The sequence below is a fragment of the Leucopleurus acutus genome (assembly GCF_964270905.1).
Source record: "Leucopleurus acutus genome assembly, chromosome: 6".
In the NCBI taxonomy this organism is placed as follows: Eukaryota; Metazoa; Chordata; class Mammalia; order Artiodactyla; family Delphinidae; genus Leucopleurus; species Leucopleurus acutus.
Window position 1 is genome coordinate 13550392 of NC_139149.1, and position 18052 is coordinate 13568443.

Genomic DNA, 18052 nt, shown 5'->3' on the forward strand with positions numbered 1-18052 from the left:
AGGTGTAAACCGCCCATCTCAACACGCCGTGTCCCTTCTGGGATGGGCAGGCTTGGTGGAGGGACCTGGGCCAGCCTGGGCGGGAGGAGGATGGAGGGGAGGCCCCCCTTAAGCAGGGGGTGGTGTGGGCCGTGCCGAGGAGGCGGCCTTGAGCAAAACCTGGAAGGGCAAGGGCACGAGCCAGGCGGGTATGGGAGGGTGAGCTTTCCAAGCGGAGGGCAGGCGCAAGGTGGGGCCTGCCAGGTGTGACTACGGAGCGGAGGGCCCCGGTGATGGGACCGAGTGGGCCGGGCGGCAGGTGAGGTCAGAGAGGCGCCCAGGGGCCCTCTTGGAGAGTGCAAGCAGTTTGGCTTTATTCCCCATGGAAGGGGAGCCAGTGTACCTGCAGTATTGTACCTAAAACTGTATCTTAACTGGGGCAGGAAACGGGGGCGAATGCTGTGGCTGTAGGCCACGTGGCTGTTGTGAAGTTTTCCGCAGAAGGCTGAAGGCATCCTCGTGCCTTGCAGAGTCCACCTGGGCACAGGGCTCTAGGGGACTCCTCGGGCCTCGAGGAAGGGACTCGCCTTCATCCACGTACCAGGATGCTCATAGACAGTTACTCATGATCGCCTCAGACTGGGAGCACCCGCAAAGCCCAGCGGCAGAGAGGGCGTACAGGAGCTGTGCTTTATTCGTGCAGTGAATCCTACCTAAGAGTGGGTACAAATGGTCCACAACTACATGCAGCACGAATGAGCCCTTAAACGGAGCTTGGAGGGAGAGCCAGGCCTAGAGAAGTGCTTAGTGTTCAGTTCCATTCACACAGGTGCTAAAAGCCAAGCGAAACTCCTCTGCATGTGAGAAGTGGGGAGAACAGTTCCCCAGAGGTGAGGGTGGGGGAGGTGGTGGCCTGTGGGAAGGTGGGAATGTCCTGCCTCTTGACCTGGGTGCTGGGTGCACGGGTGCCCGGGCGCGTTCAGAACGGCAGCGTCGGGGAGCCGTGAGCTTTCGTCTCCGGACAGGTGCACACGCGATCACACTGATAAGATACGTCACTGACAGTAATGCCAATAAAAGGTCCAGAGGGAGGGCCAGGCAGCCACAGGCAGTGAGGGCTTCTGAACTTCTGAAAATGCCCGGCGGTTCCTCTGCCTTTGTGAAGCCAGTGGTTGAGCTTCTGACATCTCTGGGGCTGTGATCTCCTCTTGCTGTTTCTCCCTGTGGGATGCCTGTACCCCCTGAGGGTGAGGCTGGCTCGACCCTCCCCCGGGGTCTGCAGGGGCAGCCCTTCCCCCGCACCCTGGGTCACAGGCGGCCCCATGTACCTGCCCAGGTGCTGACCTGCTGAAGATGTCCCGCGATGACCTGGTCCAGATCTGCGGCCCTGCAGATGGGATCCGGCTCTTTAACGCCATCAAAGGCAGGTGGGTGTTGGTGCCCGCTGGGGGCACAGGGTGTGGCTGGGAGGCGCCAGGAGCGGGGTGGCGGCCCCCGCGGGGAAGTGAGATGCCGTGGCCCGCAGCCCACCCTGCCCGGAAAGCCCCCTCCTCCCCTCCCTCCCTCTTCTGTGTTTGACGGGGGCCTTGGCCTCTGAGTCTCAGCCCCTTGGCCGCTTCCTCTGGTTCTTAGATGCTTGCACGGTCCTGGGCTTCGAGCTGCTTCCTGTTGCTCCTGCTGGGGGCGGGGCAGGCGTGGGTGGTGTGGTCTAAGTAGGCACAGTGTGGACAGCGCAGTTTTCCCTCCGGGTTTGAATCCCACATCTGCCTCTTAGGAACTTGGCAACTGGGCCGAACCCTTAACCCCCGTGAGCCTCAGTTTCCTCATCTGTAGAAGGGGAGGGCGGTCCTGGCTTCCTCATAGGTGTGTGAGGATGAAATGAGCTCAGAATGAGCCAGAGAGAGCGCTTGCTCTGACTGTCACCCCGGAAAACCTCCTATGTTGAGACTGGTGCCCCGGGCGGAGCCCTGCTCTGGGCAGGTTGCAGGACCGGGGTCGGGGGTGGGGGGATCGTCCATCCCCTGTCCCCAGCAAGCCTGTGCGAAGCTGTTAAGGTCCTTCCAGACGGGGTTCTGTCCCCGACAGCTCCTCGATGAAAGGCACTCTGTACCCCCGTAGCCTTCTTTCTTTCCCCCTAAGTCCCTCCTACTGCTCTTTCCACCCTGGGTTCTGGAACTTTCTGGAACAACAGAGTTTGGTCCCTCCTACCTGCTGTTTATTTCCTCTCCTCCTGCCAGGAACGTGAGGCCGAAGATGACCATTTACGTCTGCCAGGAGCTGGAGCAGAGCCGCGTGCCCCTGCAGCAGAAGCGGGACGGCGGTGGGGACCCCAATCTGTGTGGTGGGTTGTGGGGTGCGCCCCACACCCCTGGCCGGATAGAGGGCGGCAGAGTAACGGGAAGAGACACAAGAAGGAGAGGCAACACGAGTCCACGGCTGAGGGCGCCTCTCTGATCCACCTTTCATGCAGGAGGAGTTCTTGTTGTACTTCATCCTGGGGGTGAAATGTTTAGGGTGGGCATCATCTCCCAGCATGGCTGGTCCAGGTTACCGATGTTCCACCTGGGGAAACAGGGCTGGAGAGGAGCTGTGTCCCCTTAATGCCACTCAGCTACTCGTGGTAGAACTGGAAGTTGGGCTTTCTGGCTCCTCGGCTGGTGACGAGTGACAGCTGTATTCCCAGGAGCGTGTCCTCCTGTGTGTTCCCCCAGCTGGATGAGACTTTCCCATTTGGTTCGGTCGCTGCACAGGGGGGTCTCGGAGCGCCTCTGGGGTACATGGCTCTTTGGGGTTGGCAGTTTTCAGCGTCTTGCTTCTGAGCGTTGTGAGTGCCGAGTCTGATGGGCTGCCCGGCCCCCCCCGCGGGGTCTGGACTCTGCCTCGTCTGCAGAGAGAGCCCCCTGTACCTCTCTGTGGGCCCCTCCAGATCAGCAAGGATGCCCGAGACCCTGGGCTAAGGGCGTTCCATTTTCTTCCCCTAGCAGGAACTGCTCATGGTTTGCTGTGGGGGAAACTGAGGCACAGCGGCTGCCCCGAGATGCCAGTGCTGTGAGTGGCAGAGCCAGGATCCAAATCTCCGGGCACTGGCAGTTGGCGTCCGGGCCTCAGGACATTTCTGCGAATGTCCGGGTCCTTCCGCCGCGGTCAGTCTGTGAAGGACAGAGTTCGAGTCTCGTGGTTTCCTGCACATGTGGCGAGGGCAGGCGCCCAGCCCACACCCCCAGCCTCAGAGGTGTGGAGAGCGCTGAGGTCTGGCTTCTAGCAGTGGCAGCGTTGGGATTTGAACCTAGGCTGGCCCGCTCCAGGGCCTCTCATTTCCCCACGCGGCCGCCGATGAGAGGAGTTCTGAGCAGTGGGTGACTGACCGTCCGCTGGCTCTGAGCAGTACTGGTCCCCCCCACATTCCTCCAGGGACAGGAAAGGCCGGAGACAAAAGGTTACAGCCAGAGGGCCGCACTGCAATCCTTCTGGCTCTTTTCTGCCAGCAGTCCAAGAGTAAAACAAGAAAAAGTGGAACTGGCTCTGAAAAGTTGGGGGGAAAAGTTCAATGAGAATTCTGTTATAAAAAGGAATCTTACGACAGAGGCCTGGGATTCTTCCCCGGCGTTAGTTTGGGAAGGAAGGTTACACAGCGACCGCGTTCTCTGAACAGGGTCTCGGTGCGGGTCCTCCTATTTGAAATCCTGGGAAGGCGAGTCTCTTGTGTGGCTGGAACCCCATGGCCTCTGCCACCCCTTCACAGGGAGCCGCCGTGTGCGCGTGCGTGCGTGTGTGTGTGCGCGTGCGTGCGTGCGTGTGTGCACGCGTGCTTTTAGCATACCAGGCCGCCGATCAGATTTGTTGAACCAAGGGTTCCTTCCTTAGTTGAGCAAGGACTTTCAGCACCTCTTGTTTCATCCAGCTGTGTTTTACTTTTTAAGGGACTTGAAGTTCCTGGGCATTGCTTCATCCCCCCCAGTTCACCCACGGGGTTTGCTCCTCCCCGACTGGTTTGGGTTTTTGCTTCCAGCCTCAGGGTCCCTGTTGGTCTCAACTGTCTGGTGATATTCCTGGTGCCCCCCCCCCACCCTGCCCTTTGGGGTCACAGTGCTCCAGCTGACTATTGTTTGTGCCGTGGAGAAGGGTAAGGACAGACCCTTTCTCTTCTGCCATCAGGTAGCAATTATCTTACGTCTCACTCTTGGCCACAGGGAGCCGTCCAGTAACCCCTTTAACCAGTGGAAGGGAAGGAATGCAGACACAGGATTTTCCCCTCCATAGCAGGCCACACCTCAGAATCACCAGAAGCTTCTAAGAAATGCAGATTTCGGCAATTCCCCGGCAGTCCCGGGGTTAGGACACTCAGGGGCTTTCACTGCCATGGCCCCGGGTTCAATCCCCGGTCAGGGAACTAAGATCCCGTAAGCTGTGGGGCGCGGGCCCCCCCCAAAATTTTTTTAAATGCAGACTTCAGCCAGCTGTTCCCCCTCCAGCCTCCACCCCTAGATGGGCGTCCTTGGTCCAGGGTGGATGCAGGGATTCCATTTTACACAAGTCCCCCAAGAGAGAATGAAACAGGAATACAGAACGGAGCCTGGAATCTTGTCAGCTGGCGCTGGGCCGAGAGGGAGCCTTGCGGCTTCCAGACGCGTCCCCAGTACAGCCAGAACCCGCGAGTCCATCTGGGGGTGGACATTCTTACAAGCACGTTACTGGTTTGGGGGGTCGGGGAGGGTAGGCGGGCTCCTTTGAAGGCAGCCACTTGTCCTATAGAAGGCCCTGTCCACCGCCCTGCAGTGTACCACGCCATCTTCCTGGAGGAGCTGACCACCTTGGAGCTGATCGAGAAGATCGCCAACCTGTACAGCATCTCCCCGCAGCACATCCATCGGGTGTACCGGCAGGGCCCCACCGGCATCCACGTGGTGGTCAGCAACGAGGTGAGCACTGCAGCCCCGCCGGCCCGAGGCGCTGGGCCCAGGGCTACGGGCGGGAGCCGCGGACCCACATCCGAAATGCGCCCTGCGGGGCTTGGGGGTGACTTTAGGCTGAAGATGGCAAACCGGGTTCATCTGCCTATGGCCTGCTCTCAGCTGCAGGGGCTGGCTGCCCGGGGAGCTGGGAGAGAGGGGTCTGAGGCCACGACCAGGGGCTCTGAATAGCTGTCGCCTCTCCATCTGGAACCCCGCCCTCGGCCAGGTGCCCTGCTCGCATCCCTGCCTCGGGGCGCTTACAGTCAGGGCTGTGAGGACTCAGACGCAGGTGCTCACCCAGGGCAGGGGCGGGGGCTGGGAGGGGGCAGGCCCAGGAGAGGTGACACGGGCTGGGTTGATGATGGAGAGCCCGGGGCTCTCGGGGAACAGAGGCGTCCTCTGCTGAATGGTGAAGGTGCCACAGCCTTCCAGGGTCTATCTCTGGCCACACAGGCCTCTGCAGGGCATAAGCGGCCCCTGACAGAGGACACAGATACAGAACACAGCCCCCAGGCGACCGTGCCCTCGATGATCAGATCCCACTGCTGGCTCCTGAGGGAGTTATCAAACGGGCTTGATGACATGTTTCAGGCGTTCCTGCCTGTTGTAGAACAAAAGCTTTTAACTTGTCTTATCCTGGACCCCTTCTCTTAATAATAGTAATAATAATAATAATGAACGCTAGCGTTCCATCAGCGCTTACTGTGTCCCGGCGACTGTTCTAAGTGACTCATTTAATCCTGGCAGCCTCCCTGTGAGGCAGGTGCTGTCATGAGCCCATTTCACAGATAGGAAACAGGCACAGAGAGGCTGCGTAATGGCCCCAGGGTGCACAGCTCGTAAGAGGTTGGGCTGTGGTGGGAAGGCTGGTGGCCCAGCAGCAGAGCCTGAGCGTCGAGCCCACAGACTCTCCAACCACCCCTGAAATGAGGCGTTTACACAGAACTGTCCTGACAGGAGCAGAGGTGGAGCCCTGAGCCCCCAGCCCAGCCCCCAGCAGACCCTCCACCCACCGTGGGAACTCTGCAAGCCTCAGCAGAAAGATGATGGAGGGAACGGTACAGGAAGGGGGGCTGGGAAAGCAGGGAAGTTGTGGGCTTCGGAATTGGACCCATGTCCCCACCTGGACTGGCTCCTCGTAGCCGAGTGACCTTGGGCAAATCTGCTTAATGACTTTGAGCCTCAGTTTCCATGTTTGCAAAATGGGGATGATTCTATCCATCAAGCAGGCTGTAGTAAGGATAAAATAGAAAACAGTGTCAGGTACCGGCAGATGCTAAATTAGCCAGGCACTTGTTTGGGGAAACAAGTGATGGAGAGATCCTTAAATGTGACAGCGTGTAACATGGAAGGCTTTTAATGGTCTGTATATTTCATACATCATCATCACCAGGAGCAATCCTGTTGTCACTTGTCATCATAATTGCCCAAGCCCCCCTTACGTGGGAGTCCTCCGTGTCATGGGAGTTTCATCCTGGGGGTGGGCAAGGTGGTGTTTTCCTTCCTTTTTAAAAAGATATTTATTTATTTATTTTATCTTTTGGCCGCGCCGTGTGTTAGTTGTGGCACTCGGGATCGCTGAGGCGTGTGGGATCTTTCCTTGCGGCGCGTGGGCTTCTCTAGTTGTGGCATGCGGGTTTTCTCTCTCCAGCTGTGGCGTGCGGGGTTAGTTGCCCTGAGGCGTGTGGGATCTGAGTTCCCTGACCAGGGATCGAACCTGCGTCCCCTGCACTGGAAGGTGGATTCCTTACCACTGGACCACCGGGGAAGTCCCTTCTGTCCTTTTTAATTAAAAAGTAATTCACAATTCGTAGAAGTCAGGCAATATAAGCAGAAGGCAAGTGTGAAAGGCCCTTATCTTCCCCACTCTCTTTTCCTAGCGGAGTTACCTTAGGTTGGATGTAATTCTGCCAGCTAACTTTTTGTGCGTGTGCCCATTGCATGCCTGAGTGTGCGTAGGTGTGGGTTTTCAAAAACACACAACCAGGATCCATTTGAACAAAGGGCCATTGATCTGCAACTTGCTATTGTTGTCACCAGTTCAGAATTCCTTCCACATCGTTACAATCGAGCGTACGGTGGCTGTGTTTTGGCCCCCGTTTCACAGATAAAGCACATGCAGCCCAGAGTTGCTGGCCTGAGCAAGTCCTGTAGAAGAGCCGGGACGCGTGAAACGCCCTGAGCGTCAGGCAGTAGTGACGACGTGGAAAACTCGTCGGTTTGCATCTCACAAATGCATTTCTGCCGTGAAGACAAAAGCCAAGAATGCTCAGAACCCTTGCAATTTCACAGGTCCCTGGAGGGGTTCCTTCCCCCAGCTTGCCCTGTGCCCCCCCCCCCGCCCCCAGAGCAGGCAGTTAAGCCAGTGAAGCAGAGAACAGAACTCAAACGCCACCTCCGCTAAGCAGGTGATTCTTATTCCCCTGAAGTCTCCTTGCCTCTTAACCCCGAATCAGTTGGAAACCTTTGGTTCTTAACTGCCCGGAGCACTGGAGGTGGCCTGGCCAGCCGTGCAGCCGGCCCCTGGGGTGCAAGGGCACTTCATTAAACAAGGCGGTTACTGATTAAGCCCGTGTGGGCCCTGCTTCAGGTTTGGCATGCCCCAGCAGTGGGGTTGCCAAGAGTCCCCGAGGGAGCAGGCCGGCAGCATAGCGTGAATGTACTTCATGCATCATTAGGGCCTGGGGGAGGGGCAGGGGTCGACAGGTGGACCGATTTGCAGGATCTGGGGCAGTCATCCGGGCGGGAGGGGGCAGTAAAATGTGAGTTGTGCTTTTCATCTGGAAAGGGGTTTTGCTGTCCCATTGGCTAGTATGTGTGTTGTGGGTATGTTTAGGTAGATGTGTACATTCTTCATATTGTTTAAAGGTGTCCTGTGAAATGCAGCGTACATATTTAGAATAGAGGAAGCTCATTTGTAGAGTTTAAAGAATAACGAAAGTCCTCGATGCCTGCACTCAGGTTAGTGCGGTGTTTGTTAGAACCCCCTTTGTGGGCTAATTTCACGTTCCCCTCCAGTGCTGGTTTGAATTTTATAGTGATCATTCCCTGGTTCTTCTTCAATACATTCTTTAATTTCACCTATTTTTAAACTTTATAGAAGGGGGATAGGAGTGCCTTCGTCAGGGACTTACGGTTTGTGATTCATGTATGCTGAGGGGCGCTGGAGGTCACCGGCCCTGTCGAGCAGCCGGGTGTGATCAGGTCCTTGTTTGTTCCCGCTGCTGCTACTGCTGGGTGACGTGAGGACTGTTTCTAGTTTTCACTCATAGAGACAGCGCTGCTCTCAGCATCCTTAGGTGTGTTTTGTGTGTGTACATGCAGGAGCTTACCTAGGGCACCTGCCTGCAGGAGAGATGTGTGTGGTCGTCTGTGCTGCGTCCTGTGAACAGTTGTAGAAAGCAGTCATTTGGATGAACGACCCCCCCCCAGAAGAGGATGCCCATTCCCATTGCTCTGCATCCTGGTTATATATATATTTTTATCGTCGAAACAGCCTCATTTTACAGACAGCGCCTGGAGACAGGAAGTTGCCTTATCTAAGGTCACCGGGCTGTTAATCAAAACGAGAGCTCCAGAGAGGGGGCTGGTGAGTAATCATAAGCTTCCTGCCCCGCATTTGTAGACGCAGGGAGTGGACTTCTGTTTATAGTTGGTCCTCAAAGGACTCTGATATGCAGAGCCTACTAATCACGAGGGTTTCGTTAAAGCATTGTTTTCTTAATTGAAAGATGGTTTAGTTACAATGTCGTGTTAGTTTCAGGTGTACAGCAAAGTGATTCAGTATATGTGTATATACATATATGTATTCTTTTTTTAGATTCGTTTCCCTCATAGGTTGTTACAAGATACTGAATATAGTTCCCCGTGTAAAGCACTTTAGTTTTTTTATCTGGTGCTGTTTTACACACACCCGCTCCCGTAACGTGTCCTTATAGGGATTGGAAAACCCAGTCACTAGGAAAAAAGCAAAACGAAAGCAAATCAGGAACAATGTAGTCTTGTATTAAACGTTTACACCTTCATTCCCTTCCAGGCTTCTTTCCATCCTTTACATTCAGTTTTTGTTACTCGAAACTGAAATTGCTTTGTCCATCTACTCTGTATCACGTTCTCTCCGTGAGAGCTAAGCGTAAGCGTCTTCCTGCACTTGCGTAAACGCGCCGCCTGTCATTTCTGATGCTGCGAGCAGCTGGGCTCCGTGTCACTGAAGCTTTTCAGTCTCTGAACTCGTTGTTGAAGGGACATGGTCTCTCTTTTGCCTTTCAGATGGTGCAGAATTTCCAAGATGAATCCTGTTTCATCCTCAGTACCTTAAAAGGTAAAGCCCCCGCCTCCCCGCCTTTTCTTGTTTAATTAAAGGATGTTGGCTGCACTCCCCCCGGGTTAACGGAGTATCGGGGAGGGCAGGCTGGTGAGTGGGTCCTGCATGGGGTGGGCCCTCGAGAGAGTGTTACCTGGGAACATCCTCTGGGAAAAAGAAACACACACTTCCCGGGAAGCCTAGCCTCGAAACGTGAGAAGTGGTGCGGCTGGCGCCAAGGTCACTTTGAAAGGGAAATCCTGGCCAGACAGTATGTGCTTCACGAACCCAGTGCCAACGAGAAGTACTGTAAGTCCTCTACATACGAACCTTCAAGTTGCAAACTTTCAAAGACGCGAGCGTGTGTTCACGTGTCCAGTCACGTAAGTTAGTTCACGTGTCTGGCGTACATTGTCACGTGCGTGCATCCGATACAAGTGGTTGTGCTTTTGTGTACTTTACTGTACAGTGTCGTATAGAACACAGTAGTACAGTATCTTTACTTTGAGCCCAGGATGTCCGGAAACGTGTAGAAACAGTACTATATAGCTGATTGTGTTAGTTGGGCACCTAGGCTAACTTTCTTGGACGTACGAACAAATTGGACTTATGAACGTGCTCTCGGAATGGAACTCGTTCGTGTGTAGGGGACTTACAGTAAGACCCGTTTGAATGTTTCTAAAGTGTGGGTCTCTGGGAGGAGTGAGCATGGAATACAGCAGCTGAGTCTGCAGGCCGTGTGGATCGGGGACCCGGGGCTGGGTGGTACCAGGGGGACACGGCGGACCCACCTGAGGAAGGGGTCTGAGAAGGAACTCACATGCCAGGAAAAGTGGGAGACCAGCTGTGACCCCCTGTAGGGCTGGGGCAGGTGAGTGTTAGGTGGGAATGAAAGCCCCCTGACCGGGCCATAGACCCTGGATATGGCCCCTGGACCGTGGCCCTGGAACCCTCCCCCCTGTTCTCTGGATCTAGCTGCCGACTGCCTTCAGAGGCCTGGGGGCCGCCACGCCCAAAGCCTCCTCGGACATAGGCCCTTCAGTCCTTGGGCCTCAGGCTGTGGTGGAAAAGCCCGCTGTCAAAAAGAAACTCAACCAGGCAGCCGTGAAGGTGTACGTTGAGATTTCTGCTTTTGTCAGCTTGCTTTTTTCTGCACAGTCTCATTTGGGTGGCCTCTGCCAGTGTCCACGGCAGGGTGTCTGCTGGTACCCTAATCCCATGGCCCCCAGGTGCCACAGCGCCCTGCCTTTCTTCCTGTAAAACGCCACGTTTATCTCTTGCAGCCGAGAGCAATGACGGCTACCACGTCATCCTGAAATGTGGCCTCTGAACAGAGACGAGCAGGCAGCCACCTCCTACCCTCCGCCCCACGGACCCCCTTGGATGTAGAAATCGCACCCCGGGAAGCTGCGGCGAGGGGGGCCTGGCCCCGCCTGTGAAAGCCACAGACCAACCCCTAGCCGAGACCCTCGGAGGCCATGTCTCTGGCGGGCAGAAAGCCTGCCGCTCCCCCTAGCCCCAGCTTGGGAGCGGTTCCTTGTTTTTCCTCCCAGCCCTGCCATTCTGAAGAGGCCGACGGTGGGGCATCTCCTCTGACGCTCCCCTAGTTGGAGGCTAGCTCACCGGGTACCTGGGTGCCACCTGTACTGGTCCCTGCCTTCACCCTCTTCTCTGGTAACTGGCTCAGTGATGGGGCTGCTGACGAAATGGGGGTTTGCGACCGTTCTCCTGTCTTCGTGTCGGTTTCCCGTCTCCGTGACCCTGGTGAGCATCCGTCTTTCCTGTTACTGGGTGGATCGATGGGAGTTGGGTTTATTCTGTGCCTCCTGCTTCTTTCACGTTTACCTTGATTCTAAGGGTCTGCTGCTGCTCGGAGCCCAGAGGTGGGCTCGCATCTCTTCACTGCCGGGCTAGACACACCACGGGGCCACACAGACCTAGTTCTAAGGCCCTTGGGAGGGACAGGGGGAGGGCTAGAAAGACTAATTTTAGGCACATTCTCATGAATATAAAAGGGAAGAGAACCAAATGATTCCTCTTGAGCTCCTTCGGTATAATTTTATTTCCTAAGCAACCATGGGTAAAGGAGGACTAGGAAATGAACATTCCATTGTAGGATCACATGACCTTGACTATCCCGACACCAGGCCCTCTTGAATGGACTCAGCAAATCCCATGTAGAGAAGACCTCCAAACTTGCCAGGCTTCCTAGAGACATTGTATCCTCTGGGAGGGCTCCCCTTTAAATGTTTCTCTTTTTTCATTTGTAGAGGGTGTGTTTGGGGCATTTCACCTGCACTGGAATGGTTGGATCACCTTTCTTAGTGGCCTAACTTTGGGGAAATATGAATATCAGTAACCAGTAGACTCAGCAATTAGTCTTTATCTCTGTTTCCTGGGACCCACTGATCTGTACTGGCGCCAGGCTTCAACTCTTTGCTCATGTCAGTTCAACTTACAAAGCATGGGGAGCGCTGTGACCAACTGAGTAGGACTTGACAGCTTTTAAAGTGGAGCTTTGGGGGCATATAGAGATGACCAGAACGGGTAGACCTTGCTTTACAGATGGAGAAACCAAAGCCCAGGGGGGCGAAGCCAGCTGCCTGATATCACATAGTGATAGGGTAATGACATAAATCTGTCATCTAAACCAGGACACTTCTGAGAGTGAAAGGGGCTCTAGCAGTAACTGCGTTGGGACAACGGGTGTGGTGTCCTGCGGTGTAAGGACAAGCTTCTGGTTCCCTCTTCTTTTTGGGGGTTGGGGGAGAGGAGCACATAACAGCTTTACTGAGATATGATTCACATACTGTACAATTTACCCGTTGATAGTGTACAATTCTATGATTCTTTAGTCAGTTCACAGAACCACCACATCAATTTGAGAACATTTTCGTCATCCCTAAAAGAAACCCTGTACCCTTGGCAAGTCCTCTCCTATTTTCCTTACAATTCCTCTACTCCTAGGCAACCACAAATCTTCTTTCTATATGGGTTGACCTATCTGGACATTGCACGTATGTGGAATCATACAGTATGTGGTCTTTTGTGACTAGCTGTTTTGTCACTTAACATAGTGTTTTCTAGGGTCATCCGTATTGAACATATATCAGTACTGCCGTCCTTTTTATAGCTTAATAATATCTCATTCTCTGGCTACACCACATTTGTTTATCCAGCCATCATTTGATGGCTATTTGAGCTGTTTCTACCTTGGAGCTATTACGAATCATGCTGCTATGAACATATTTGTACACGGTTTGGTGTACACCTAGGTTTTCTTTTAGGAATATACATGTGAGTAGAATTGCTGGGTCGTATAGTAAGTCCGTGTTTAATAACTTTTTGAGGAACTGCCAGACTGTTTTCCAAAGCAGCTGCGTCATTTTACATTCCCATCAGCAGTGTATGAGGCTTCCAGTTTCTCTACATACTGATCAACACTTGCTACTCTCTGTCATTTTGATTATAGCATCCCCGTGGGTGTGACGTGGTGTCTCATCGTGGTTTCGATTTGCATTTCCCTGATGGCTAATGATGTTGAGCGTTTCGTCATGTGCTTACTGGCCATCCATACATCTTCTTTGGAGAAATGTCTCTTCACCTCCTTCGCCTATTTTCAGTTGGCTTATTTGTCTTTTTATTATTGAGCTGTATGAGTTCTTTGTATATTCTAGATACAGGTCCTTTATCAGATATACGAGGTGTCAAAATGTTCTCCACTTCTGTGGGTTGCCTTCACTTTCATTATAAGAAAGTGCACTTTCTTAACTTTTACCTCTTAAGGGCAAAAGTTTTTAATTTTGATGATGTCTAAGACACCTATTTTTTCTCTTGTTGCTTATACTTTCAGTGTCCTGTGTAAGAAACTATCACCTAACCCAGGGTCGAGAAGATTTATGCTTATGTTCTCTTCTAAGAATTTTGATAGTTTTAGCTCTCCAATAGCCTTTGACTAATTTTGAGTTAATGTTTATATACGGTGTGAGGCAGGGGTCCAACTTCATTCTTTTGCATGTAGATATCCAGCTGTCCCAGCACCAGTTGTTCAAAAGACTATTGGAATCCCCATAGAATTGCCTTCATACCATTGCTAACGGCACCTGATTCTTACTGGATCTTTTTTTCTGTGACACGGGGCTGTCATTAGGAAGCTCCCCCCTTTTTTTTTTTTTAAACTCAGCCCACGTTTGGCTCCCCCATTTTTACACCTGGCTTTCTATTCTCTTCTTGCTGTCTCCCCCCTTTCCCTGTCTCAACAGTACTGGGTCACGTCACTCTCTGATGTTCTGCAACCTTTCTGGGTGTGTAGCTCTACACGTCAGTTCTAGGGCATCAAGACCAGTCATTTCCTTTTTTGAGGAGACAGAGTCACACAGAAGTGGAAAAGCTTGCTCAGGGTCCCCCAGATCCAGGACTACACTGTTGATCTTGTGACTGCCGGCCTTTCAAGGTGTCTGCCATTCACTAGACCCAAGAGATGCCACTACCCAGACCCAAGTGATGGCAGGCTGAAATCTTAATTCTAAAAATGTGGTAGGCTACTCTTTTTATTTCTTCATTCCAGATGAGGGTCTAATCAAGATCTGGTACCTTAAGTTTGCTGTAGGTAGAGTCTTCTGTTCTCTGGAATGCACTTACAGAGAAGTAGAAAATAATAAATACGAAAAAAGAATACACATAGTCATTTGGTACCAAAATATTTTCGCCGCCCAAATCAGCAGCTCGTCCCTTCCACACGGGTCAGCTGAGCTAGCTGTAGGTTTTTGGGTTTTGTTTCTGTTTTGTACATTTTATTAAAGTACAGAAAAGCTGTAGCACTTCCCACCCCTGTCCACTGTCTTTCTTGTGAGCTCCAAGTCCAGAGCCTGGGCCTGCTGGACAGGCGACCCCTCCCAGAACTGTCCCCTCTGCCCCCACGTATTCTAGGCTGTAGCTTCTCGGCAGCAACACGTTTTAAAAGGGATCTGCAGAGGGACAAAAGATGAACCGTGCGCTTGGGCCACTGTCTCGGGTCACCTGAAGCTGAGTGTTTTATTCTCAGGCCATCACATTTCTTTGCTGGGCAGGTGTCTGTTTGCAAGGCTGTGATGAACCTTCTCCTGGTTACCAACTTGCACCTTTATAATAAAGACACGGGCTTTTGAATGGGGGAAGGGCCGATGGGCCTTTGGAGAGAGCAGGATGGGGGAGGGAGGTCGAAAGCTTGGTTTGGGGTCCTAAGCGAAGGTCACATGTTGCCCTGGTGACCTTCTGCCCGAGGGCCTCTTGGGAAGAGCTGTGAGCCTAGAGGGGCCTTTCCTGGGAGCACAGTGGAGCTGCCTGAACAGTGTGTCACCAGTTTCCAAGTCCAGAGTGGCGTCAGGGGCGGGCTGAGTAAGTTAAGGTCTGAAAATCATTAACGAGTTGACGAGGAGAATGGAAAAAAAGCCTCTTTTGCTGCTGTCATGGGGCAAAAGAAGGCAGCCCCCAGGCTCTCAGAGAAGATGGAAAAGCAGGTGACCAAGAGCCAGGGGTCCTGGGTCCCCAGACCCTCACTTGGCTTCTGCCTCTCTGGTCTTGCCTCCTCTCTGGGAGGCCTCTGGGGTCGTGGCTGACTCAGTCCTCGGTGAGTCTGAGGGGCAGCAAGGCTTTCCGTCTTTCCCACCATCAGAGTCTTACTGTGGGCAGGTGGCGTGCGTGTGTGTATGTCCTGGTGGTACTTGGCACCTCAGATGCTCCCGCTTGGGCTGGTGCACGCACCTCAAGGTTTGCACACGTTTCGGCGTGAGGCAAGGCATCTTAGCTGTGTCTTTAAGAATCCAGCCTAGCTCACAACTGGGTTGACTTGACTCCATCAGCGCTCTTGAGAGTGGCCGCCAGCTGTTCCCTGCAGCCTGAGGCTGGATTCCATTGGCTGGCTATGTGCCTACATTACAGATGCATGTGTGCGTGCGTGCATGTGTGCGTGCGTGCATGTGTGTGTTTATGATGCACGTGGACCCCTTTCCCTGCCCCTGTGTCTGCCATGAGCACAGCCCTGAGCATCCTCCGCTTACCTAGATGCGGTGATTACAGCTGCTCTCTTTAGATCTTATGTGATCCTCCTGGTTTAGACTCTGTTGACGAAGATGGTTAGGGCACCGTTGCCCTCATCGAGGGGAAATGCCCGCCCTAAGTCCCGCTCATCTGGGGAGGGGAGCAGTGCTGGCAGCTGTCATCTGACCAGGACCCCAAAGGAGTCCGTGGAGTTGGTCTTCCTTGAAGCTGCCTCAGGTACCCTCTGTCCCCTAGGGCTGTGTATCCTGTGTGTGACATCATCAGTCAGGCTGGCCAATAGGAAATGTTTGTACACTCTGTCTGGTCACCTCCCAGCCCTCTCCCCTCTGTCCTGTGGGGACAGGGCAGTGAGGTGCTGGGCAGCCGCGCTCCCCCGTCCCCCGGCCTCCTTCCCAGTGGCATCCTGAGAGCTGCTTGCAGCCTCCGCCCAGCTCTCCAGAGCTCCCTGCAAAGGTTTCTCCTGGGCTTTCTCCGTCCTTCTGCTCCCTTGGGGAACAGCTAAGTTCTGAGGGGCGCCCCCCCCCGGCATGTAGGGGCCCTTCTAGCGGCAGTGTCCCCAAGAAGTAGCTCTGAGAGGTGGCTTTGCTGTTCTATGCAGGGCGGCTGGTGGGGTGAGGTGGGGAACGGCGGGCACTGCTTAGTCTGCGGCTCAGCCGCTCTGCCCTCCCGGCCGCCAAACCAGCCCCCTCCGAAGAGGGAGTGTGTCAGCCTGTCCTGTGCCCTTCATCCTGGGGAGCCCTGAGGGTGGTCTCCAGGGAGCTAGCAGGGACCAGGGAAGCCTTTTATCATGGAAGGTTCGCAATCCTTTCTCAAAGGCAGAAGAATATAGTTAACCCTGGTACCCGTCACCCAGCCTCTGCAGTGGTCACCCTACACCCACTCGTCAGGAGCTGAATGCAGCTCCCTGCTGGGTTTCGCGGTCTCTTTGATGACAGTGAACACTGAACCCAATGAAGTGAAAGGCATCCTGTACCCCTCCCCTGTTCCATTCCCATTAGTATACCTGTATTACCAAAAAATGTACTCAAAGATTATATTTTGAATTTCATCATCAAAAACGTTATGGAAACTTGTTTTCTCTTATACTGATATAATACCGATTGACCTCCTCTTAGCCTTTAAAGCCCAAAATAGGTCCCATCCAGCCCTTTGCAGAAAAACTGCCCACTGCTGAGTTAGACCTCTGTTACTCTTCCCCCTGGATTATGTTGAAGAACATCCTAGAAAATAAGGACTTTTAAAAATAGTAAAAAAAAAGTATTTTGTTTGGAGCTTTGAAGCAGGAGAGCCATTCAGCTGAGCAGTCTCTGAACCCCTGCTGCCTGTTGGGCATGCGGCCCCCTCCCCGCCGCCGGCTCTGCCCCAGCCGCTCAGGAACCAGAGCCCTTTGCTCTTGCCCATTCCCTCCTGCTGTCCAGTTCCTGGAGACCTGCTGGACCCTTGGATCCCCAGGGCAGGGTGCTGGGGGTTGGTGTCCCGAGGGCCAGGTGTGGGGAGGGACCTCTACTGGCCCCGAGCCACGGTGGGTGGCGGCCTGCTGACTTACGTCACTGGGACTTTCCTGTCCTGGGAGGTGCAGCCTGACCTTCCCCTCCACGGTGCCTTGAGGACCTCGCAGCTCCTTGGGATCCCGCAGATCCCTCCGCACGTGTCTGCTGCTCTTCCTCTGTTGAGGGCCCCACCTGTGGTAGCCTCAGCTTGCTGGTGCTTCCTGGGCCCGATTCCCAGCTCTGCCCCCGGAGGAGCCAGCCCCCAGGCAGCCTCACGTGGTGAATCCCTCATGCTGAGGTCCAGCCGGGATGGGACCACCTCCCCGTGGCTTGGCCATCCTTTCTGGGCCCTCCGGCTCCTTCGCTCCCTGTGCAGATGGCCGGAGCCTGCGGCCGGTCCTCTGTTAATACCAGCCGCTGATGCTGACTGGCCTCGCCTGGGTCACACATTGTGCTCTGTGCTTTGCCTCATTGGAGCCTCCCCACGGCTCTGAGGCCCCCGAAGCCTGGTTTCCAGGTGAGGAAATCAAGACTGAGAAATCAGACAGGGGCCCAGGGTCCTCCGACTACTGGTGGGCTGAGCCGGGGTCTGGATCCCAAATCCAGACACGCACGCTCTCGCCCCAGACACGCAGGTGGAGGGAGCCCTTTCGTCCTTAGCACTCACTTTTGTGCCGACGTGATCCCTGGGCTCCACGCCCTGGGTGGGGACAGCAGAGAAGGGCATTGTTTTGTATGCCTCCCGCCAGCCCTCCCCTTGCTGGGCAAAATCTTGCTTACTGTGTTCGCCAATGTTCCTGTATTGAAAGTGATTTCTTTCTTAAAATGCCACTTCCTCACCTTTCTCCAGATTGGGTGACTCTTCTCTAAAGGTGGCGGGTGTCTTGATTGGGGTGGTGTGGCCCTGGGATGGGTCAGGTGGGTGTGACGGCAGCGGGATGGGTCATGGCGTGGGTGGGGGGAGTGGGCATTGAAGCAGAAGTTGTCACACTGCCACGTTTTGTACCCGAAATAAAGCATATTTTGCACTTGTTACTGTACCATTGTGCAGACGAGAGATCTGTTTGGGGTTCTGTGCTTGGGTCAGAAAGCAAATAAAACTCATTTGTAAGAAACCTCTGTGACTCGGGCCTCTGGCCTTTTAATTTTCTTTTCATTTGTATTGATAAAATGCACATAACAGGAAATTTACCATCTTCAACATTTTCAAGTGTAGGATCCAGCGACAAGTACACTGTTGTGCAACCATCACTACCGTCCATCTCCAGAAACTTTCCGTCCTCCCCAAC

At 53.9% G+C, this 18052-nt stretch overlaps 1 protein-coding gene across 4 annotated transcripts in view; it reads left to right on the forward strand.

Annotated features, from left to right (window-relative positions):
* The window catches only part of TFCP2L1 (transcription factor CP2 like 1), a 63572-nt gene extending 47866 nt beyond the window's left edge, over window positions 1-15706 (forward strand). For all 4 annotated transcript variants that reach the window (XM_082841345.1, XM_082841347.1, XM_082841346.1 and 1 more), the window contains 5 exons: window positions 1316-1406; window positions 2217-2320; window positions 4756-4898; window positions 9201-9252; window positions 10518-15706. In XM_082841345.1, coding sequence (XP_082697471.1) covers window positions 1316-1406; window positions 2217-2320; window positions 4756-4898; window positions 9201-9252; window positions 10518-10564 — 437 coding nt within the window. In that variant the 3' untranslated portion in view covers window positions 10565-15706. The remainder of the gene's footprint in view (window positions 1-1315; window positions 1407-2216; window positions 2321-4755; window positions 4899-9200; window positions 9253-10517) is intronic.
* The last annotated feature ends 2346 nt before the right edge of the window (window positions 15707-18052 follow it).